At 39.0% G+C, this 24,835-nt stretch overlaps 1 protein-coding gene across 8 annotated transcripts in view; it reads left to right on the top strand.

Annotated features, from left to right (window-relative positions):
- The window catches only part of TENM1 (teneurin transmembrane protein 1), a 579,830-nt gene that overhangs the window by 443,101 nt on the left and 111,894 nt on the right, over nt 1-24,835 (top strand). For 7 of the 8 annotated variants that reach the window (XM_057425125.1, XM_057425126.1, XM_057425128.1 and 4 more), the window contains 6 exons: nt 6,477-6,629; nt 11,754-11,953; nt 13,397-13,607; nt 16,676-16,777; nt 17,800-17,994; nt 21,296-21,496. In XM_057425125.1, the coding sequence (XP_057281108.1) occupies nt 6,477-6,629; nt 11,754-11,953; nt 13,397-13,607; nt 16,676-16,777; nt 17,800-17,994; nt 21,296-21,496 (1,062 nt within the window). The remainder of the gene's footprint in view (nt 1-6,476; nt 6,630-11,753; nt 11,954-13,396; nt 13,608-16,675; nt 16,778-17,799; nt 17,995-21,295; nt 21,497-24,835) is intronic. The other variant, XM_057425129.1, reaches the window with a different exon arrangement.

The following is a 24,835-nucleotide window of genomic DNA, read 5'->3' as shown; positions in this document are numbered from 1 at the left end:
TATTTATATGGAGGGTGAGGAAATTAAAACCTCTCTGCTGTCTGCCAGTGTGACCTGTCATTTCTTACACTGTGCTCAAGGTAGAGGAGTAATGGTTTCAACAGTGGGAAAGGTCAGGCCAAATTTTAAGGGTGTGTGTATCAGTTCATAGATTTATAATACTGGTTGCATAGGTTCATACAATAAAAAATGGTAGAAAAAATAGAAATCCTTAACTCTGAGTACTAGAAATTATGCAGTGAAGGCTCAAGGGGAAGATAAGGTGGTTTTATACTGAAGAGTATCATGGTATAGTTAACATTGCTAAATGTTTCAGGTATATGTAAAAGCTGTGATGCAGATGTGCAACTCTGAAATGAAGTTGAACTCAGTGGGATAGTTCTCACTGAGACAGGTACCTCAGGATTTCAGAGCTGGAAGTTGTGGTGTCTGCTGTCCCTGAGGCTAGGTCTTACTGATGATCTTGGTATTGTCACAGATCTTTAAGTACACAGAGGAGAAAGCCTGACAACACTGTACTCTTGCCTAAGATTAAGTGCTATTTCTTCCTAATATATGACTCAGTAATGAAAAATGAATCCAGGTGCCCAGGTTTCAGATGGGATAGAGTTAATTTTTTCTTTTTTTTTTATTATCTGGTACAGTGCTGTGCTTTTTGGATTTGGTATGAGAACAATGTTGATAAGGCACTGATGTGTTGGTTGTTGCTCAGAAGGGCTTGCTCTAAATCAGGGACTTTTTGGTCTCTCATGCTCTGCCAGTGAGGAGGGGCACAGGAAGCCAGGAGAGAGCAAAGACAGGACACCTGACCTGAATTAATCAAAAGGATATACCACAGGACATCAGGCTCAGTACAGAAACTGGGGCAGTTGGCTGGGAGCCACCAGTCACTGCTCAGGGATAGGATGGGCATCGGTCAGCAGGTGATGAGCAGGTGTATGGAGAAAAGATTCTTAAGACTGAATCAAAGATTAACAATCTCAAATCTTCAAATAGTGCAGAATGACATAGCATTTTATTTACAAAATGAGATTTCAAAAGAAGAACAAACGCCTGTTCTGCAAGTCAGGATCAGAACTTTGATTCTGACTCTTATTTGTGTTCAGGTACTTTCACATGCCTTTGCTGGAAGTGGGGCACTGATGCACCTGTGACTTCATGCCATAGTGAAATCCAGTTTTATAAGCAGAACCTGCTTGCAGCTACAGAAAACAAATAATTTCCTGGCATTTGGTCAGAGCAGGTGCAGAAAGAATAATCAGCTTCTGATATAAATTCTGTTACAGCTCTTCTGAAGTCTAGGCTTCAGGGGGATGATCTACCGAGATTGTGTAAAATAACTGGGAACAGCAAAGAAAGCTATACAAAAGCCTTTAGTGGAGGCCAGCAATTTGGAGGGACTTCACATTTGTAGGATTTTTGTCCTCTGAATTTCTTCTTGCAGATTGATAAGTGCGTGTTGAACACGACTTTTTTGACATCTCCTCACTACTGAGAGTCTCTTTTGCACTGGAGCCAAGCCTTTTATTTATATTCTGCCAAATATGTAGCACAGGAGTTGACTAGCTGTGCTTACAGAGAAGGTAGATAAGAATAAATTAAATTAGAGCATTGGCTTCATAGCAGATGGTGGGTTAATCCAGTTTACAGAGCGAGTTCTGAAAATGCTTATGTATTTGCGAATATTTACTCAAGTATGCCGCAGAATTGCAGGGACTGAGTCTATCTGGAAGCATGAGTTTGTTTTATTTAAATGTGGAACAAAATAAGCAATCTGGACATTTACTTTAGAGGTGAAGACCCAAGCTTTGGTTCTGAACATGGCCCAACTGGTTTCACTTACAGCAGTAATGTGAAGCAACCAAAAACCTGCTTCTAGATAAAGTCCCTTAGGCAGCATAAAGTCACACTAGCTTTCATCTCTTTGTTCCATGAAGGAAATTTATGGGAAGGGTAGAAAATACAGGCTTTTAATTAATCTTTTTTTTTTCTGCAAGAGATCTGTTTTATACCTAATAATTACTTTTTACCTAAGAAGAGTAATAAATTAGCCAAGAAAGGCTCTGTACTACAAGTGCCATCTTCTGTATTTGAGAGACAGGCCATTTGAAGTTACCCTGAGCAGCTCCATTGGCCAGGGCAGGGTGACTGAGGAAGAAGCTTAGTTTCACTGTAATCCTCTGGCATCCTCCAGTCATTTTAGCTCTGCAGACGAGAGGTTCCTCCAAATTTTGCATCTCAAATAATGAATGTTGTAAAAAAATACAAAGTGCACGTCCCCTTTTGTGTTACACTTTTATCTGAAAATTTGAATTAAACAGTGCTATCTAATAAATTATAAATTAAATATAGATATGGTGGCACTACTGTATAAGCTCTATCTCCAAACATTACGTAAAAAGTGTCAAATTGCCTTCAGATCTTTTCCTGCCTCCAGATCACCTCAGTGGAAGCCATGTACAGTTCTGCTAGTAGCAAAATACATCTTACAAATAACACAGAGCAAAGTAATAGTGTAAGGATAGAGGGGGGATTATACTGGAGGTTCAAGCAAGCCAGGAAAGAGTATCTTTTCAGATGGTCTTTGCGGTAGGCTGGAAGAATCAAGGAAACAAAGAAATTGAGTTGGAAGTTCAAGAATGCCAGGTAAAGCAGTGTGGTCACTGCCAGCAGGGAGAATATTGACACTCAGTTTCCAGATGAGAGGTTGGGTTAAGCCCAAATGAGGGCTTAACCCAATGTTAGAGGCTGATGGATGCTCCTGGTGACTCATCAGAGCCCCTCCTAACTTAAAGTAGGAATTTTGCAGACATGAAGTGTGCTGATGCTGCTAACAAGCTGTTTAATCTCCTCGTGCCTGGTAGTCCTTGTTTTTTGCTTGAAGCTGTAGCAGTTCACCCGTGACCTTGGGCCACCCTGCTAGTAGCTGAGGTATTTTAAGTGCTGTAGAATACAGAGCATCTGATTGCAGAGTATTTCTGTAATGCCAGGTAGGCAGAGCCAAAGCAGCTTTTGCTGTTTCTGTAATACCAGTGTAGTCATCTAACCTCAGTGGCTGGTTTTTTTGTGTTCTGTGGGAACTTGAGCTACATCCAGTAATGCATCTATAGTGCATATATATATGCGCTATATATGGTGGGGTGGGGCTTGGTACTGTTAGTCTGCAGCCAGCCTTCAGAAGTACTGCAGTCAAGGTCTTTCTCTGTAACATCAATCTGGAAGGCTGAACTTTGAGGAAAGGGCAGAGACCTTCATCAGAAAGTGAATCTCCCTCCTTTTTACCTAGCCCAGCCCTAAGTAAGTTGGATAGGGTGATAGTGTCATCTTCTGCTGTCTGGAGTACGGTCTTAAGTCTGGGCACTGCACAAGGGAAATACAGCTAAGAATCTTACAAATGGATTTATACTGTGCATACTGACATTTTGTGGCCCACTGTTGAATTCCACAGCATTTCCTATGCCCCTTTGTGCAAAAGGGGAAAAGCAAAAGACAGAATCCACTAGAAAAAATCAAAGAGAGAATGACTCAAAAGACAAGTTCTTTTGAGCTTTTTAATGGAATTCAGTAGGTGCCTACTGATTTCTAAAGAGATTTGAGAGAGAGAGATTTCAAAGTTTTATTTAATCTTATTTGGTGAAATATCTGTATATTTCAAACACTATGTAAAGATGTTGTAGGAAACACAAGCTTTGTAGGAATTATGTATACCCTAGGTAAAAGAAAAATATCACAGAAAATGAAGAGGCAGGGAAAGGTCTGTGTCTGCTACATAAACATTTATTATTCCCTGTAGTTAACTTCTGAAAAAGGTATCTCTAAGAATTAATGGCTTTACGGATGTATGTGGTGTGTTTATTACCTGGATCTGAAGATAATTTCTCAAGAGCTATAGCTAATGTGATGAAAGTTGTGTTGATTTTAAGATGGCAGAATGACCAAGTTTCTGCAGTGATAGAAGTAATTCAGTTTAATTCAAGTAGACATTATTTTTATAGTAATGTTGTTCAAACACTTGATCTTGCACTTTGTTTAACATTAAGTGGCCTACCAGTGTCCTGTGTCATCTCCCACAGACTAGCAGTCCAGGGTTAGCAGAGACCAGCATCTCTACAATGCAGCTGGTGTTTCTCAGGGTGAAAAACAACTGTCAAACATATATAGTTTTGCCAGCTTGCCAAGTTTGACATGAAGTATAAAAACAAAAGCTCTTCCCTAGCCCAAAGGAAGACAAAGGAAGCAAATTATTTGAATTGGTGCACATGGATGACTAAGTGGACCATGAGTGTAATCTGGAAAAAACATGCAGTAAGGAAAAAGGTGTGTCACATATTTAGTCCTTGCTTTGTGACGTACCCTCTGCAGCATGTACAAATGCTGACTTAAGAAAGAAATAATAGCAACAGTGGAAACAGCGTAAGAAGAAAGCACCTAGATTACATTTGTGATTTAATAACCACTAAAAGCTTATTGATGTGTGCAGTTATGCTTTGCTTCTAGTGCTGATATTTCAAGTGCTGATATAATTATTTGCATTATAGAAATTAAAGTTGTATTCATTAGTTATCAGTCCCATTGAACTTTGTTCCTTTTTGCTGTTATTAACTCTTTAAATAATAGCAATGTTCAGAGGCTCAAGCCAGGAGCAAAAGCCGCCTGCCCTGGAGGTGTCAAGGCATGTTGATTTTTGTTGTACCTTCTGTACGTAGACGCAATCTGTCTTGCATTAATAAGCTCTAAAGTCAGAACATAGGTCTGTGCAATGTGACTGCAAGACCCTTTTCAAATCATTAGCCTGGTCCCTTGGCGATTTCAAGTCCATAGAATATGAAGCAATCCAGGCAAGTCTCTGGCTTGAGATTGCACCACTAACACTGGAGTAAGTTTCTAATCTCTCTTGTGGGGAGTGGGAATTTTACTGTCCAGTAGTGTCTCCAGAGCCCAGATCTGATGGTGAGGGAGTGGTTTGAGAATTCAGTAAATTTGGCTCTCTTCTCCTGTAGCCAATATATAAAATATAAGCATGTCACAAATACTGTCACCTCACCAGTTATATAGAAGAGTTCTCATTTGGTTGGTTTGGATCGTGTGTCTGAGGCTGGGTGATCCAGGAGTGCACAGATCTGGAATTAATGATTTGTAGGTTGGCAGCTTCACATTCCTGTGGTAGTTTTGGCAATCCTTTGCCAGGAACCCACATAAGGCATGTGGTTTTGCTTTATAATTTAAATTTTCAGCATGCAAGAGAGTCTTGTGAGCAAACACGCAGAAAATGGATAATGTGCTGGATTTCCTGGGTTTACTCAGATTTTTTTTCCTTAAAGTGTGAAAGAAAACAGTGCACTTTCTAAATGCAAGACCCATTCTAGATCACACTTACTTCTCCTGAGAGTCTCTGCAGTTCCTACATGATTCAGAAAGAGCAAATATATTGCCTTTTAGGCTCCCACTGTGGGCAGATCCTACTCAGTGCAAATTGCTGCATGTGGCTAAAGAGCCTGCTTAGGTTTTGCTCTTTATGTGACAATTGCAGCTCCCCTGTGGGGGCCATCCTCAGTCGATATTTTAGTGGGTCATCAGTTACTCCCTGCTGAGTTACTTCCATGCTAAAGTAACCTCTTCTTCGGAAGAATTTGCCCTCCGCATAAGACCTAGGTAATTGTCTAAAATGACTACAGTACTGTCATATTATACTTAAAATAAGATCCCCTGTTGCTGTCTTTCTCCTACCATCTGAGGCACCGTAGTGCCTCAGATCAGAAACAACAGAAAGGAAAGCAGAAACAGCGACTGGTTGTGCAGGCGAAGTGGAGTAGGCAGCCTCCGTGTATGGTAATCAGGATAGTTTATAACTTCATAAAAGGATTAATTTCGATTTCCGAGTGTGTACATAAATAACAACTATATTTCTGTTCATGAGTATTGTACACTAATTGCATATATTTTAGATCTAGAGCCAGTTTTTCATCTGCAGTGTAATTCTAGAGTAGATCTATGGAATCCGTGGTTTTAGCAATGTTTAACCTAAATGAAAAGGTTTGGGAATGCAGTGGGCACAGTTTCACTTAGAACTGGTTGGAAAAGTGAGAAGTTTTACCTGATGTCAGTGTTTCAATCAAGAAACTCTGGGCTCTTTGACAATTGAAATCTGAGGGACATTGATGTAGCATTAGAATCTGCCACAGAATATTAAATTCATTCATCTATTATCCTTTTAATTGCAAGTATTTCCATTAATTGCTGTAGAAATTCATACCCTGACCTGGCTGAGCTCCAAAAGAAAGTGTGGAAACTAATTAAGCATTGAGTTTTAAGGTAAAATAGTAAATTGCTCATTAGACCCCTTGAAATTCTGATTTATTACTAACAGAATGAAGTAATACTTGACTTTACAGAAACTGGGTCATAGCATTCCTTCTTATTCTGACTGAAGATGCTGTAGCTTAGACATCAATTAATTGGTCTTCATTTTTTTGCAGCAGTACACTTGTTTGGTTTAACCTGGCAACTACAGCCTGTTGAAGGGCAGCTGTATGAAAATGGAGTCAGTAAAGGAAATAAAGGAACAGAATCCATGGATACTACTTACTCACCAATTGGAGGAAAAGTTTCTGATAAAACAGAAAAAAAAGGTATGTGTGAATGAGAAGACAGATTATCTAAATATTACTACTGTTCAGATTCTGTATTTGTTAGTTCAAAAGCATTTTGAGTTCAGGTTTTATCTTCTCTGGTAGAGTTTTAAAACAGGTATGAAAATCCTATAACCAGCTCAGTTTCTTTAGCAGGACTCTCACTGAAATTAGCAACCAACCCAAGCCATTAGGGAGGTAATGTTCAGTAGCAAAATAATCACCCTTCTTTTCTGAGAGGAGAGAGATTAGAGCATTTGGCTTCTGTCATAAGACAATGGAGGTCTCTTTGCCTTATTCCCATTTGTACAGAGGGCTTGATGCTGTGCCTGTCACGCTGACCAAAGTCAATCAGGCAAAGTGAAACCCTTTGTACTGACAAGTCAGAAGATGCAGAAGGGGAGAAATCTTAATGCTTTTAAAGGCATCTAGTTCTTGAAGGCATAAGCTAAAACACAGCGTCCTGTCACATGCTGGCTGAAGTAGTCATAGTGAATCAGCTCACGGGCATCTACTGAGGTCTCACGGAATGCCTGAGCCAGTCTGGCAGCTACGTGCTGCCGGAGAAACAGTTCTGCTCTCCCCCCATGCAATCCCTGTGTGGCTTCTGGCATCCCCCTGCCCACTGCAGGGATTGTCTCATGCACAACCAAGACACGTTAGTTCTCTATGGCAGCAGAAAATGGCTTCATTAAAAAGTCTTCTGCCATGGAAGTGACTGAACCAGCTCTTTTGAAGGAACAGAGAAGTAGTAGAGCTGATGCAGGGAAGGAGTGGTCTGTCTAGCCAGGAGTGTGAAACAGAAGGACTGTCTCTGAAATGCACAATTCCTTTTTCTCAAGTCCTCTCATTTAATGCTGTTAGATCACCTACTCCAGTATTAGTTACAAGCTCTCGTCCATGCTTCCCATTGATCACCACAGTGATGCTTTCTGACTGTGAGAAGCAAGTGGCCCTCCCATTTCTTTTTATGATACTCAGAAAAAGTGGATAAATCAGGTTAGATCAGAGAAAAGTGAATGGGAGTAGAATAAGAGCCCTAGTGTTTCCAGTTATTAGGAGAAAGGTAAAATTGTACTGAGTGCTCTGCAATGATAGATTTCCAGAGCTTTCAGATTTTATAACAGAGCAGTGATCTTGTTTTGTGAATGCCAGGTAAGATCTGTGCCTGTAAATATGAGACAGAGCGGGACGTTGTTGTACCAGTCCCTCCAAAAGTAAGATTACATCTCACACCAGTAGTCTTACAAATCGATGTGGCACAAATGGATAGAGATCATATTAGATAAATGATCAATAGAAATATATGAAGGAGATGATGTTGTTACCTATTATTTTGCCCCCTAGAATGTATTGGTGGTGAATTGCAGTAAATGTTTTATACACTTTTGTGTTTTTTGTCCTGGTGCACCGTGGAAAATGTCTCAGTTCTCTCAACTGCATTAAATCATTTTGTCAGTACATTACAGATTTAATGAATGCTCCTCCAACGCATTTGGCTTCCAAAGAAGGATGTGCAGGCAAAACATCAAAAGTCTTAAAAATTAGATGCCTGAAAACAGGGGAAAGAATATGTGTGTCAATAGAGAATCAATATTGCAAGTAAACACCCAACAAACCCCAGGCAGTAAACAGTATCTTTGTGTAGCTACCCAATTCTCCCACAATGCTAAAGCACAGAGGGTTGTAATAGCAGAGATAGTAGCAGGGACAGTTCACTGAAAGCTTATCCAGCAGTTTCAGAGGTCAGTCATGAATATAGCTGTTCTGCTGTCCCACTTGTCCCCTTTCATCTTTTGGGGGTAACCTGGAACCCAGTGTGTATGCTAATAAGGAATATACACTTGGTAAACACAAGAAAAGTCATGTGAACTTGGTACCAGGCATTAGTACATGTATAGTCTGGCTGTGGCTTTATTTCTTTCCATCACTTTTAATATATATCAGTAATTTTATTCCCAGAGCTTGTAAAAATTCTCCATGCAGATGTGGTGGGAAGGACGATTTGTAAACAGGCAACTCTTTTCACTATGGAAGGATACCATGGAAAGTTGATAAATTGTAAATTTGAAGCCTCTGATGGGATTTCACAGGGATAAATAACTACTGTCAGATATTGTGACCTCCCATTTCCCCAACTCAATTGAGCAGCACAGAATGTTTTTCTAGACTTTGAAAGCATATATTTTAACTAATCCTTTAATTAAAATCAAGTTTACAAACCAGCAAGTCAGATTTCTTTAAGAACTCACTTTATAACACACTGACCCACGGCTATGAGTTAACATTTTAATATGTAGTAATGTGATTAAAAACTCAGACATCCAATTGATGCTGGTATTTACCAGGGGAGTACAAGGAGATTGATTGTTTCAGGATCAGTAATAATCAGTGGATGGGTACTTTCTTGTGAAGGTAATTGGCACCACGCTGCTCAGAGTTTTACTTTCTTGAAGCCAAGAGAAACCTGTGATTAGGAATTTATCTTCTGGTTTAGACTTCCAAGGAAAGTGTGCTTAGAAAGCATAGGGAAGAATTAATACTAGTTGGTGAGCCTGGGACCTGTACAAGAAACTGAATATAGATAATTAAATTTTATTTTTCATAAGGAAGATGTTGTTATGATAAAAATGTTTTTAGAACAAGACTTTTTTCAAGAAAGAGCACGGAAGTACATGAGGATAGGCTCTGAATAGTGTTATCTTCAGATGCCTTTTTTGTACATCCAAATACCTGCTTGGTCCAGTAAGGCACAGAATCAGAGCTAAATTCTTTTTCCATAAAGATGGCACAGTGGCTCAATGGATATGAAAACATGCACTTCAGACTTGGCTCTTACAGCAGTCCTTCCATGCCATGTGGTTGTCTGAAAAAAAATACTGTTTGAAAGATACGTTGCAGATAAGCTGCAACTGCATATTTTCAGTAAGTGGTAGATAATATATGTATTTTCATGTTGCCACTGTGAACAGCAGCATGCACTTCTTTCATGTGTAATGAGATAAAAGTAAATCTAAGTGCATCTGTTTTTTTAAAGCTTACCTAAGATTATTGCTAAAACATAGGAATTTTCAGCCAAATGTGGAGAAATTGAGAGATGTTGTTTTGAGCCTAGCAACGCTAACGTGGTATTCCATATAATTTGATAACATCAGTTAGTGAAAATACTTCCTGACTAAAGACAGAATGCTTTTTATTTTCAACCAAGGAGCAGGCCTCTCACTTCAACAAACTAAGCAGCAGTTACTGCATTTTAAAGGACTTGAACACCGACCAATAATGCCATTAACTTCAAAAATGATACTGTATCCTTGACTTTTTACTTAGTGCTGTACCCTCTTGTAATTGAATCACATTAATTACCATGTGTCAATATCACCAAAAAGTTCCTTAGTGTTTTACTTAACCCAGGGTAATTGCTTGCGAAGAATCATTAAGATTTAATATCTCTAGAGTACTGGAAATAGGGGAAAAGGCTTTTAAATTTACATCAGCCAAGTAGGATCATGTATGGGGTGCAGTGGGAAGGGACCCACTTCTGTTGCCCGACATAGGAAGATTAATCCTCTTTTCAGTAATCAGCATTAAAGATTTTTTCCATGAAGCTGATTGGATAGAAGTAGTCTCACCTTGAACATCATTAAAGCAGCAATTTTGGAATATTTTAACTCATGAAGTGACAGATGTATTTTTAGAGTGTTAGATTGCAAGTTCTGTGCTCTAAAAATAGATGCTTTATGTGATAAGGTGTTAAAAGTCAGCTCCTAGTTCTTGCTGTAGCTTTGGTGACACAAAGCAGCTGTAAAGCTGGAAGATCCAGTACCCTGAGAGTTGCTCCTGCCCTGTAAATTAAATCTCTATTCATTAAGAATGCTAAGTACTTCCTACGCTAGTTAAAGCCTATGGAAGATCCCACTGAGAATCTTTGTTATTAATGCATTCAGGAAAAAGCTGGGCCTAGCTTTGCTACTGCTGTTCTCATTTCCAGTGGCAATTTATAGAATATCCTGTACATTATGTTGCATTAGATACTTATATGCATTATTGTAAAAGGTGAGGCTCCAGTCACTTAGATTGCTGCTCTATATCCTTCACTGTGATACTGGATTGAAATGAAATGTAAATGGATATGGCTGCTGAATTCTGTCATCTTCTCTTGGCTTTTCCTCCGGTGAAGTATACTATCCTCCTTTTTTTCTAGTTGAGAGAAAGCATGGAAATGCAAGTTAGAGTTTTGCAAATCTGACAATGGAATTAGCTCAGATGTTAGCAGGATGGGGCCTGTGATTTGCAGCATGTCACGATGCTGATCACAGGACAGGCATTAAAATACACAAAGATGGTCATACAAGCCAGCAAAATGAGCCAGCTCCAATTTAGTTTGGCAAAGTCTTTTTTATGAATTCCATTTCCCTTTCTATTTCAGCTCTCATATCCATGTGTGAAGTTACATACTGTAGATGTCTGCAAATTTATTGTTAGTCATTATGAAATTATGCCAGTTTTCTCTTTAGCTTGCCTGTCCCTGTCCTCATGCCCCGTTACACTTCCTGCAGACAGACCAAGCCAAAACAGATGTTCTGTATTTCTGCAGGACTAGATTATCGCTACCATTATAAAATCATTAGGAATGGTGATTAATAGAAATCTAGGCTTTGGACATGGGCTCTGACCTACCAGGTTTGATGGACTTTCTGTCCTTATTGGGATCCATTTGTGTAGCTTATGCAATGCCCTTTCAGCAGGAGTCTGAAATAAGTGCCAGAGGAAGATCTCCTGCTGCCTTCTCTCCATGCACTCTCAGTTGAATGGGTTATGTTTGCATAGCTGATAGGTAAAGACTGTGCTTTACGCAGCAGCACTTCTACCTTTTTGTATTCATTAAAGTGTTCCAAGATTTCCAGGGCAAAAATGCTCTGTGGTGCCTGTTGGCATAAATATTGCATGCAAGTTTATTTGTATTTTTCAGCTTGTTGAATAAAAAAATACAGTGAAATGCCCTCTGTTTAGGGTTTGGGTTTAATATATTCTGATATATCTAAGGCACATTTATGCCTCGTAACCTATTTCCTTCACCCATCATGAATATACAACTGATTGTTTTGTTTGTTTCTGGAAAATTAGTGTTTCAGAAGGGACGGGCCATAGACACAGGAGAAGTTGAGATTGGAGCACAAGTTATGCAGACGATCCCCCCTGGTTTATTCTGGCGCTTTCAGATTACTATACATCACCCCATGTACCTGAAATTTAACATTTCACTGGCGAAGGATTCTCTGCTGGGAATTTATGGCAGAAGAAACATTCCCCCTACTCACACTCAGGTAATTACAAATAATACTAATCCTGTCATCCTTACATTTTCAGACAGCAGTGGATGTGAATGTTCAGAATACACTTTCAAAGTAGGTAAGGAGGAAAGGACTGACTGTGTAACTAGGGGAGATCTTAGAGCAGCTTCCAGTACCTAAAAGGGCCACAGGAAAGTTGGAGAGGGAGTTTTTACAAGGGCATGTAAGGACAGGACAAGGCTTTAAACAGACAGAGGGGAGAATTAATTTAGACATTAGGAAGAAATTCTTTGCTGTGAAGATGGTGAGACACTGGCACAGGGTACCCAGAGAAGCTGTGGCTGCCCCATCCCTGACAGTGTTCAAGGCCAGGTTGGATGGGGCTTGAAGCAGCCTGCTGTAGTGGAAGGTGTCCCTACCCATGGCAGAGCTTGGAACTGGATGATCTCAAAGGTCTCTTTTTACTGCTAAGGATATTGCAGAAGAAGACCTAGCTAAGAACTAAGAATATGTGATATAGTTGGTCACATTCAAATTTAATGGTTTTTTGGGCGGTTGTTGGTTTTTTTTTTTAGTCCTAAGGTATTTGTCATATGAAGCTGCCATTTCCATGGATAATAGATTTTTAGCTTTTTATAGCATGATCACACTCCATGAAGTGTAACGTGTGGAATCACTGAAAGATTGTCATGTTTAGAAGGGACTTCTGGAGATCATCTAGTCTAACCTCAGAATGTATTTAGTAGAATTTTGATCTTTAAAATAAGCTCTTTTATTTGCCATTGACTTTAATTGAAGCTGGGTCTTCAGTTGAACTTCACTGGAAATCAGAATGCCTAGAAAAAAATGTAGAGAAATGTATACATTCCCTGAACAGGGATTCATAGAAAGGTTTACATCTCTGATGCTTTGAGGTTAATTGGTCTTAAAGTTGTCAGCATTAACTCGGTTAGGTATTAAGAACTTCCAGATATCTATTTGCATTAATAACTTAAATAGAAATAAAAATACATTCAGGGTTTGATATTGGTATTAAGTATTATTATTATTGGCATTAAGTATATTGGTATTGGTATTAAGGGACAAACATTTTAAAATCTGGTATAGAACAGTAGGTTCTTTAATCTGTTCTTTGCATTTGAGATGAATCCCTAAATAACATAGGCACTACAGTCTGGACATCTTTGCATTATCTGCATTTAAGGGATTTAGTATGTAGTCCGACAAGTCTGAATTTACCCTGTCATAGCAAATAGCAAATTTTCATTCCAGATTTCTGATCTACCATAATACTTTTTATATGGAAACTGAAGCTAAATAGACTAGGTTATGCAACAGCTGTCCACATTGGTGAATACTTAGTCAGAGAGGCAATTTCCCTTAAGATTTCAGCTGTTTATTCCTGTTTGAATGAGACATGTAGAGTAGATCATAAAAATTTTCTAGGTGGTTAATTTTTGCTCATTATTATTTCAGTTTGATTTTGTAAAACTGATGGATGGAAAACAGTTAATTAAACAGGAGCAAAAAACCTCAGAGGAGACTCAACAAGCTCCGAGAAATCTGATCTTAACTTCACTGCAAGAGACAGGTTTCATCGAGTATATGGATCAGGGAGCTTGGCATATGGCATTCTACAATGATGGAAAGAAAGTGGAGCAAGTATTTGTACTAACTACTGCGATTGGTAAGAACAATTCCAATAAAACTGTTTTTCTGATTATTACACTGGAAAACTGTATTGGGAAAGAAATTCTTAACCTTCATTTAGGCTTCTTTTAAGTATTCTCTAAAACAAGTTTTATTTCAGCTTAGTTTAATTAGCCTCAGTGGAGCAACTTCATGTTTATGCTAGTATTAGACGAAGAATAACATTTGTGTATTAAAGATGGATGTTAGCAAATTAATTAAGTGTGAAGTTTTCATGTCTGTTAAGATTTTTATACAATAGCTTAAATGCTTGAGTAATTTCTGGTGTTATCTTGCTCAAAGTAAAAGAGATTATGTCTGCCCTCTATTTACATGGGAACCATAAGTCCTACAAAAATTACTCAGGCTTAAAGTTCTTCAGTTCTTACTTCTTCGCACTATTTTAGTCAGAAAAACCAAGAGGCAGCTTTTGTGGATTTTGTTGTGGTTGTTTGGTGGATGAGTGCTGTTGTTTTGTAGATGTTTAGTTTGGAATACGGAAGGCAAATGTACTGGTGGCATATTAGATCCCTATTGCCTTTTTAATACATTTAGGTGGGCAAAAGTTTGCAACTCTTAAGTGGTGTTAGTGAGCAGTGCTCACACTGGGGTTTCTTCGCAGTTCAAATTCAGGTAAAGTGTTGTATTTATGACAGTGTCAGTTTGCTGCAAGACTTTAACCACTATGCCCTTTAGTTAACCTGTTCTACCATATGTTTGGCAAGATGTCTTTACTAGTAATGGACGTGCCATCTGCTCTTTAGAACAATTGGGTACTATTTTTACGTGATGGTAAACACCTTGCAGAGCAGGACAGTATGATTCAGATACCAAGATTTTGAAGGACTTACAGGAAAATTCTTTAGAAATTGAGAGAGATTTGTAATGTCTGCTTTTGGTTTAAAAGCTCATATTATCTTCATTCAGAAAAGCAAATCTTTTACAAGCAAGAAAAATTACCATTATTCAGTGCCATATGAGGAAATGATATTCCAGCAATTTATAAAGCATCTTCACAGGCACACTATGAAGAGCACAAAACCTGGCCAAACTCCAGTCCAAATCAGAATCCAAATACCTGCCCCTTTATTTATTTCTACTGCAGCATTGTTTATACAGAAGGGTTTAACCAATATCTCATTGCTAAGTAGCATAGTCTCTCCAAAAAAACAAAAACAAAACCTGGAGCCCTACTCCTTACTCCCCATACTGGGCTTGAGTTATTTGACATCTCTGGTGATGACAAAGAAATCAGAACCACAGATTGAAGCACTCAGAATAGAGTGAGAGCTTGGATGCATCTCTGCTGTATGCTACTGTCAGCTGTGTGAAGCAGTCATGCCCTTCTCTTGAGCGTCTGTTAGATAGTATTTCAAGTTCCTCAATGTTAGTTATGTACAAAATTGATTTTGCTGACACTTTAGTTAAAGCTCTGATCAGACTTTCCCTTGAAGGGGGTAATTTGCATTCAAAATCTGGCATGCCTCTAGTAATTCCATAGATGTAATAAAGGCCAGCTCAAACTGGACATCACATTGAGGGGATGTAACTTTTCAAACCATTAATTCTTCATTTCAGGTCAATGTAGAGATCATTTACCATGTAATTCTGGAAAGCTGAGAAGACAGGCAGGTGTACATATAGAAGAGTTGAGAGTGAACAGTAACATGTAAAAATTGATAACATGCAGCATATATGTAAAAAAGCTTCTGAAAACAAGCTGGTTTTCTGATTTTGAAACAGACATCCATGTACTGTTGTGGATGTCTAATGGACAGATCCATATCAAATGCCTGTTCTTTGGTATAAACTGATAGCCTGAATGAACTTTTTTAAATGAACCAAGGAGTTTTCCAGAGGAACTAATCCTTATCACTCCAAGTGCCCATAAATAAGGTCAAAATAAGCTTGTTTCAGTTATTCATATTAGTTGTAGGACGTGCTTATAATCCATCTATTCACAAATTATATTTGAGTTTAAAAGTATATCGGATTTGATTAGCTTAAATATTCAAGTGATATGCCCTTTTTTGAGAAATTTTTTCTTCCCTAATCACTTGCCATGGACAGATATTCTTCAGAAGAATCTTAGTTTTTCTTTTCCCCCAACAGTTTTTATTTTGTGGGGAAGGAGCCATGTTTCCCATCTTCCTGTGGCCAGAGATACTTCCCCACATCATCTATTGGTGCCTGTGCCCATAAAACAGTCCCAGTTCCTGCTGTTCTGTAGCAACTTGCCCCTGCTGCGCGATGCCTACATGAGCTGCAGAGACTCTCACTCCTAGTGCTGTCCTGACAGTGACCTGCTCCACGTGAGAGCAGCTTAACCTTGGATTTGCTTCATATCCTTTACATAAAACCCATATAAACCACTGGATTCCTGTGGGAAATCCATGTGTAAATTAAAACCAGCTAATCCATGTACAGATACGAGCCTGTCCCCAGATGCGTGAGGTTAAGTGGTTTACCATCCAAAGCTGTGTGATAAAACATGGGCAAGTTTGAGATCAGAATCGAAGGTGGGTTTTTTCCTTCAAATCTAGTTCTTGGTCCTTTATTGCATTGAGTTTTGTCACTGTACAAAAGACTTTTTTTTTCCATCTGACTGTATAGATGTGGAAATCCTACCCTCCTCCAAGGATTTCAATTCACATAGTTCAAATGAACACCATAGAAGGCAATTTACTCTATAAACAGGTTTCAAGCAAATTACTTCAGCTATGAAAGAAAGTGTTTAAGGTGGATGTTTTTCAGCAAATACTCTGGTTTTTTTTGCAGTGCTTTTAATGGTGGTAAATTTTACATGAACACTTACTTTAAAAGCTTTTTGGTGTAATATAAATGATGCACTTGTTATCTCAAAGCTGTCAAGGCAAAATCTAATATTTGTAAGCTGCTTCAACAGGAATTTTGTTTTATGCTCCCTGTGAATGAAAATGGGCCTTTTACTGCTTCTGCACCTATTCGTATGCTGAGATGTGTCCTGCAGAGTGAGGTGAAGATGCCATTCATTTCAAATGCAACCAATTTGTATTTTTCTCTGTGCACAACTTTCTGAATAAACAGAAGTCCTGGATGACTGCTCTACTAATTGCAATGGGAATGGAGAATGCATCTCGGGGCACTGCCACTGTTTCCCAGGATTCCTTGGTCCTGATTGTGCAAAAGGTAATCTCGTATTAACTGACCCACAGTGCATGACAGGGATAGTGATTATGGTGTGTGACTGCTGGGCTTGCAAAGATTCAAAGTGATTAAAGGAGATTAAATTCCTTTTTCCAGCCAGGTGGCAGACAGTACGAACATAAAGTTTCTTTATGCCATGCTTTGAGCTAAGATGCATCAACCACTTCTCTCTCCCTGACTTTCAGAGTTAATAGATTCCTCCATGCCTCTTTCCATCTGCTCTGTGATTATAAAATACATTTTTTAATAAGTGTGTTAGCTTGGCATAATGTTTTCTGTTATTTAAAAGTGACAAACAGCTTCACTTTGGCGAAAACTGCAGAAGTCAAATGCTTCAACGGTCTTAACTTGTAGAGGATGTAGAAAAGAAACCTGAAGCAGCTTAGAGACTGTTTCGTAGCATTGGGGCAAAAAAAAACCCTATGCTAAAACAATTTTAAGTGAGCTTGTTTCTGTCGGTATTATCCATCATCAGCTCCATGTGATGTCTGGAAGTTCTCGTGGGTTTCCAATATTCCCTCAAATTTAGGAATGACTTTGCCCAAAAATTGATACTGGATTGTAAAACTGAGCTTCCACGTCACCGATTTAAGTGCAGATCTGTAATGGATAAAACTTCAGTGATGTTAAGTCTGCTTAGAAGAAAGAAGAAAAGGGAGTGTCTTGATTCAGTTTACAGGGACGCAATCTTACTGAAATCATAAGCAGGCATCACTGCAAATTTTCTGCAGAGGCAAATCAAGAGAATGCAATTCTTTTTCTCTTCTAGGATAGCCCATTTCAGGTCCAAATTAAGGTACACTAGTGAAGCAGACTGAGGAGATGAGGATATTGTATTACTGCTGCACTACCAAGCTCAGAGATTTCAGCCTGTCACAGCCCTTGAATCAAATGGGGGGGGGGGGGATGGAGTAGAAAAGCAATATTACAGAACAACAAATTCAGTAAATGTTAATCTACATAAGTATGTAAATACATTAAAAAGGTCAATCTGCCTTCTTCAGATTCCTGTCCAGTGCTGTGCAGCGGAAATGGAGAATATGAGAAAGGTCACTGTGTGTGTCGAAATGGGTGGAAAGGACCCGAGTGTGATGTTCCAGAAGAACAGTGCCTTGATCCAACCTGCTTTGGCCATGGTACTTGTATCATGGGCATTTGCATCTGTGTCCCTGGATACAAAGGAGAGATTTGTGAGGAAGGTTTGTGTCATTTCCTTCTCTATACTTCACGGGGTTGGTTTTAGTTTTTAACCACCAAACCTGTTTTAAGGTAGGTAAGAACTCGCATGGATGTGAGAAGCCTACTGTGAAGCTCAAAAGCACCTTTGTCAAAAAAAGTAATGTTAAGGTAGAAAATTATCAAAGGTAAAGGCATTCAGGTCCCAGTGACAGTCAGTGGAAGCTGATCACATAATTTCCAAGATTCACATTTTTATTTTAAAGGACTAAAATTATTTAACATTATCTAATAAAACTGCCTTATAATTGTTGCATGGGCAGTCCTCTGAAATACTCAGTTTCTGGTTTGGTCTGCAAGGAAGCAAGTTCTCAGATGATTTCTATTCCATTCCCCCATTGAATCTCAGTAGCAAGAACAGAACTGGGTGGAAATTTTGTCCTTTTAGCAAGCAGCATGTTCTCAGTCCTCCAAAAGTATCGTGAAAAACATCCCAGCAAGCAAGGATTCCTTTTTTTTTGGTGAAAGTTGTGAGAGCATCTTGATTTGTTTGTCTCCACTTTTCTCAGGCTCCAGATACTTTTTCAGGAAGGGTGGCTGGCGTCCCCATCTCTCCTTGCTGCCAGTAACCTCAGTCCCTAAGCACACACTGTCAGAGAGCAGGTGCAGACTTTTTTACTTGGCCAAAAGCTAAGGATAAGGCAGTCAGATCATGTAAACAAAACATGATTGGTGGTTCTCCAGAGCAATCAGAAGATCACAATCGGCTTTTCCATTTCTTCCTTCTGTTACATCTTAGATTTTTTTTGCATGGAACGACTGACAATATAAAGCCAAAAGAGCAGCAGTTAGTTTCAGTTTACTAGAGCATATTGTGTAATTCTGTTGTCATATGCCATTTTTACTGTGAGCCTGTGTTCAGGATGCTACACCAGCATCTTCCAAGGCTTGGCTAATAAGAGGGAAATTATGAGAACAAGTAATTGTACTTTTGCTGTTTGCAGAACCTATGTGCCTCTGCCCTCATCTCAAAAGAAGCGGTCGTTATTTGCCTCTTAGCATTTCTGAGATAGCTCATCAGCTTTGACTTTCTTTCCCTGTGCATAGCCTCAGAAAGCAGAACTCTTCTTCGTGCTTGCCCTGATGTGATGATTTTTCACTGGTCCTCTTAGCCTGAAGCTAGCGACAGCGCTTCCTGCTGTATAGATTTTAAGTAATTCTTTTGAGTGTCACACAGTGGAGGTTCTTTATGTGGCTTGAATTCTCTAGTCAGAAAAAATCTAGAGGATGGATTTGATGGATTTGACATACCTGGTACAGGTTTTTAAAGGGAGGATCAAGAGAATTCTGCTGACATACTCAGTTGGTGGTGGTTTCAGAAACAGAAAAAACCAAGAAAACCCAAATGGGAAGAAAGTAATACATAGAGTTATTCACTGAGGCTGTGATGCCAAACGAGCCTGTAGCTGGTGAGAAGCTAACTGCTGCTTTCAGTTGCTTTGTTTCTTGCCATAACATGATCCTGCAGAATGGTTGAAAAAAAATAATTGAGCTAAATGTACTCAGTTATTGAAGCTAAGTGTGAAAGCATTGCATCTTGAAAGTAAGAGACATGTTTAAAGGTAGAATATGTAGAAATAGGGTGGATGAAGCAAACCTGTGCAACCAAGTGCAGTGGGGTTTTATTGTAACCGTGTGTGCATGACATGACTGTCCAGTTTACTGTACAACGTAACTTGTGCAGTAGCGGAAGTGATTCTGTCAGGAGTTCAGATTACATTATTGTAAGTAAATATGAGTTCAGTATTGTGGCAGTACTATTAACATAGCAGACATAGCTGCAGATGTACTATCCAGGGAACACCAGTAGCTGCATGTGTTCATGGCTACGGGAGTCCTTTGAATTTGTCTGGCTAGATTATCATTGCTAAAGTGAATGATACTTTTTAAACCCTTTATGGAGTCACACAATGAATTCTAGATCAGCAAAATAAAGAGCTGTCTCGGGATGAGAGAAAATTGCTGAGTATTTTTGTCCAGTGCTTCACAAGGTACATGTTGTCCAGAAACAATGATTCCCCTCTATTCAGAACTACATTGTGCTGTGCAACAAGCCTGGAAGGCAGAAAAAGATACAACATAAATCTTGAAATAAGATCTTGAATTGGTGGCACAGCAGCTCAAAAGATAAATCTTTTAAAAAGATTTATCCTTGGGTCAAAAGGTCCTATAAACTGGAGGCTGTTAATCTCTATGTCTGAAGTATTTAGCAGAGAGCGTCTCTTCGTTCCTGTAGCACAGAATACTGTTTGTTAAGTTTACAGTTTAATTATTGAAACAGTACTTGTGCTGATACTTGAGAAATACATGCAAAACTTTCCAAGGGCCTCATTAATGTTAGTCTGAAGCTTGTTCTAACATGAATAGGCTTTTGGCTAATTGTTTCCTGGGCTCGGACCCCACAAATCCCTTTCAACTCTGCAGTCTTCCTGCAGCCCCTGGAGAAGGCAGGCTGTGTTCTGCTTAAAATCTGTCTTGTTAAAGAAGTGCTGGGGCTTTATGAAGGAATGTGCTGATTATAAAGGACTAACCAGCTGATTTAGATTCTTCTACAGAGCTTCTGAATTTTTTGCTAGAAATAGTTTCATCCAAATTGAGAACAAATTTAGCTCTTTGTTTGCAAACTGTTCATCAGTACTTTATGACTTTCATGAATCTGTTCATTATCTGCAATTGCCCAGTGCATGCTTTTTATGACTGTATAAGATGGGTTTTTTTTACAGCAAGCATTCAGTCAGAGATTCACTACTCAGGGTCAATAGATGGCCACTTTTCTTGTATCAAATTTTCAGCTGTAGAGATAGCTTTCCACAGGAAGATGAAAGAATAAATCCTTCTTTTCCCAGATACAGATAAAACACAGAGCACAAATACTCAAATGGAAACACAATGCACAATTGTAGAAGTAATTATTAATTGTCTCAGTTCTTTCCCAGCCTTGCTACTAAAGCACAGGCTTCACTGACTTGGACCAATAGATCTGTCTTGGGAATCTGTGTTCTAAAAATAAGACAATATCCTTGACAAGGGAATCATGTAGATCTCTGACAGTATACATGCTGGCTTTTTTTTCTTGGTTTTGACTTACACTCTTGCACAGTTAGCATAGACTGTTTTTTCCTTGTGTTTATTATCATCGTTTCAGTTTGGGTGTTTGCATGAAAGGCACTAAATTAATCTGAATCCCTAATGTTGCATTTCACTAGGAAATCACTGTAAAGGTGTGAGTTTTATGCTCTAAAATGTGTATTTCCTGCTTTCCAGAGGACTGCTTGGATCCTATGTGCTCCAGCCATGGTGTGTGCGTTCAAGGGGAATGTCACTGCTCCACAGGCTGGGGCGGTGTGAACTGTGAGACATCCCTTCCTGTGTGCCAGGAGCAATGCTCAGGGCATGGGACATTCCTCCTGGATGCGGGAATCTGCAGCTGTGAACCGCAGTGGACAGGTTCAGACTGTTCCACAGGTATGCTGGAGATGTTAGCTTTTCAGTAATGCCTGTGCTTTCTGTTTGAGACGTGAAAGTAGTTGCTATTCCTGTGCTAGTATGAATTTCTGGAACAAGATGGGGTGAACCAAGGGTGCTGTGGCATGGCATTTAATGGGCTTGTCAGGAGCTGGCTTTCTGTTGACAAGGATAGACAGGCTGTCTGTGACAAGAATGTTGACTGCCTGGTGGCGTGACAGCGAGAACAGTAGACTTGCAAGACTGCAAGTTCCTCCTGGCATAGAGTGGAGTTAAGCATGACTCTTGCCTGAGATGCTGAGCACTTATCAGGTTCATGGAAGGAGGAAGTCCACAGCTCTAAGAGAGACTGGGAGGATATAAAAAAGCCCAAGTCTAAATGCAGTGACTGATGATAAGAAGGCTCTGTCAAAAAATCCTTAAACAAAAATGAACATCTGTTCTATCATGCCAAGATAAAAACTCTTTTCTTTCTTAGAGGACCATCAAGGTTTGATCCCACTGAATTTGATTAAGAGCTGAAATGGATTTCCTATGTGCTTTTTACATTTACGTTTCGTTTTCTTGAAATGAATGCACTCTGGACATTTTACTCTGTAATGGAGCATGTCATTACCAATCTACGTACTACTACTTTTTTTCCCTCCATAAAGCTGACAAAACCAGAATCTTGGATGATAAGTGGCACATCCCAGTACAGAGCAGATGCAAGTGACAGATTTGCTGAATACTGTGGAATACAACCAGTGGTCCAAGTCACCAATTTTTCCTAGAAATCATCATTCAAAAGAACACTTGGCACAGTATAAATTTCAGATTCAGATCTTTAAAGTGTGTGGTTATGATCTTAAGTTGGGACTCATGAAATGTGCCCCTCCATGATAACTTGTTAAACAACAAAATATTGCTCTAATAATAACTTTCAGTGTTTGTTGTAGAGACCCTGCATTCTGCACTGCAAAATTAATGCATGTAATTTCAGTCTGACACTGTCAGATATGAGACCTGCTTTGAAAGACTTGAAAAATCAAGTTCTGGCTTTCAGCAGTAGCCCAGTTGCTTGCATTTTTACCATGTATCTTATTATGTGTTAAAAATATTCCCTGAAGGTTAGAAGTGCTTCCATTAATGAAGAAAATAATTAGGAAAGGTGCTAGCTATGTACTAATTTTTTACTCACAAAATATGCAGACTAGCTCTGTTTTAGTACCACGTTGTTGTAGCTCAAAAAGAGATGATCTCCGATAGGTCTGTTGTGTCAGCTGCATGGGGCAATTAGACATTAAGTAAGGGAATAAGTAACTGCAGTGAAGAGGCTTTTGTATCTGATGTGCTAGGATCATAGTTATGTTTGTTTCACCTCTAAGCTGTTTTGATTAATTTGTAGAAGAAAGATAAGGTTTCTCCTTACCTCCGTGAACTAATTGGGAAAACACCTCTCTTCATCCCTACTGTCTTCTGAATTATTAAAGGATGCTTTTACAGCCACCAACAGGCATTTCTCTCTATAACTAGATACTTCAGATTTCTCAGTTCCAATATATCTTTCTTCATGGGTGTTAATCTAGATTCAGGATTGTTCTGGCAGTGCAGTGAGTCTTAGGCTAAAGCATAGGTGTATATTTGCACTTGAGACTTTCTTCCTAGAATCAGTGATAGCTATGCATGCTGGAAGTAAAGCTTGATTTTACTGAGGAAGAAAAACATCAGATAAGTAAGAAAACACAAGATGAGTAACAAGGTCAGAATAAACAAGCTGTCATATGCAGATGGAAAAAATCCTGAGGTTCTGTGCCATGAAGAGGATAGTAAGGGTAAACCACAGATTGCTCATCTGGAGTCAGACAAGGAAAGCTTTGCAACTGATAGACCAGCGGTCTCTCAGCCTGCCTCAAACCCCTGCACTTCACTGCTGTCACTGTACTGCATCATTGTCAGTTCATGTGAAAATTCGCCTTTCTGCATCAGCTTGAAGAATATAGACTCTGTCCTCATGATTTCTGCATTCCCCAGCAAATTCCTAATACTTTCAAAATAAAAGGATAAATTATTTTACATTTTTTCTAAATAGAAATTAATATAACTTGGTGTACTTTAAAAAGGAGAAATAGCAGAGGTTCCAGAATGTTCCTGAGTACGTTGGCCTGGATATACTGTGGCCCACCTGGAAAAGCACGAGCCATCTCTCTGATACCTTCCACTGCCTGCCTATCTCTAGCTCTTTAAACAGTAAGAAATTCCATTTATGGGGAAAGGCAGAAATTAGTGTGAAAATGGAGGAACAGAGATGATGGGTGACTGTTTGACTTGTACCTGAAGGACTGCCAGTGTTTGGAGTTGCAGCCTAGGATCTGGCTCATTAATGGATTTTTTGAGGCTGGAAAAATCCATGGTGTTCGTGCTGTTTGATTTTTCTCTAGGGCATTTCAAAAAAAAAAAAAATATCATCCTTCAGTTTGTGTTTGACACTCATAATTTCTGTTTAGTTCTAGAAATTCTCATTTCTAAACTGAGAATTTCTCAGCTCTTCTCACAGTCTTACAGCTGCCTTCCTTTCTTTGAGGTAAAAGACTGTCAAATTCTTTATACTTTTTGTTCTTAACATTCATGAAAGGAGCCAATACATTAAATCCATTTGCTTCTCATATTGCTACATACACACACCTCTCTCTCCGCATTCCCCTTTTCCTCCTTCTCTCTGTCCCTATTGCCACCTCCACAAAAAGAGTATTGGCAGAAAAAACTATGTATTTCTTAGGTTTGGCTTTCACCTTTAGGGAAGTATGACTGACCACAGAAAGTTTTCCTGTTGCTTCATAAAAACAAAAAATGCATCAAGGGAACACTGAAATTCCAAGCTTAAGTAGTCAAAAAAACACAGAAGAAGACACCCTCACATTAAGTAACTCATCTTTCCTGTGTTTCTCATGAAACAGGTTTCACCTTTCACACTGGAATGCCATTTTGCTAAGGATGTATGGCCTGATCATTCAAGCAGTTACTTGGTCTTGTATATACTTGCTCTTCTGCATAGTTACTGTACTAAAGACAATGTCTTTTTCTAATCTACCAGACTATTCAGATCAGATTCAAAGTGAAATTGCTTGTACAGAGTGTTTGGATAAAATAAACACTGAACTGTGACATGATTGAATTAATTGCTTGGCGAGAAAGGGATAGTTTAGAAAGGTGAAATGTGATGTATAAATATTTGAGGAAGCACATGCACAAAAGCGCAGAGTAACAGTGAATTATGTTTATTTCTAGTCTTAACCTCCCATGGGGCATGGTTTCTAAAGGGACTGTCAAAATGAGGAGGCCATAGCTGTGATGCACCTA

This window comes from Pezoporus wallicus, unplaced genomic scaffold (genome assembly GCF_028554395.1).
Source record: "Pezoporus wallicus isolate ANWC-B61680 ecotype Strahan unplaced genomic scaffold, APGP_CSIRO_Pwel_v1 scaffold_6445, whole genome shotgun sequence".
NCBI lineage: Eukaryota > Metazoa > Chordata > Aves > Psittaciformes > Psittacidae > Pezoporus > Pezoporus wallicus.
This window is presented reverse-complemented; position numbering and strand designations above follow the sequence as displayed.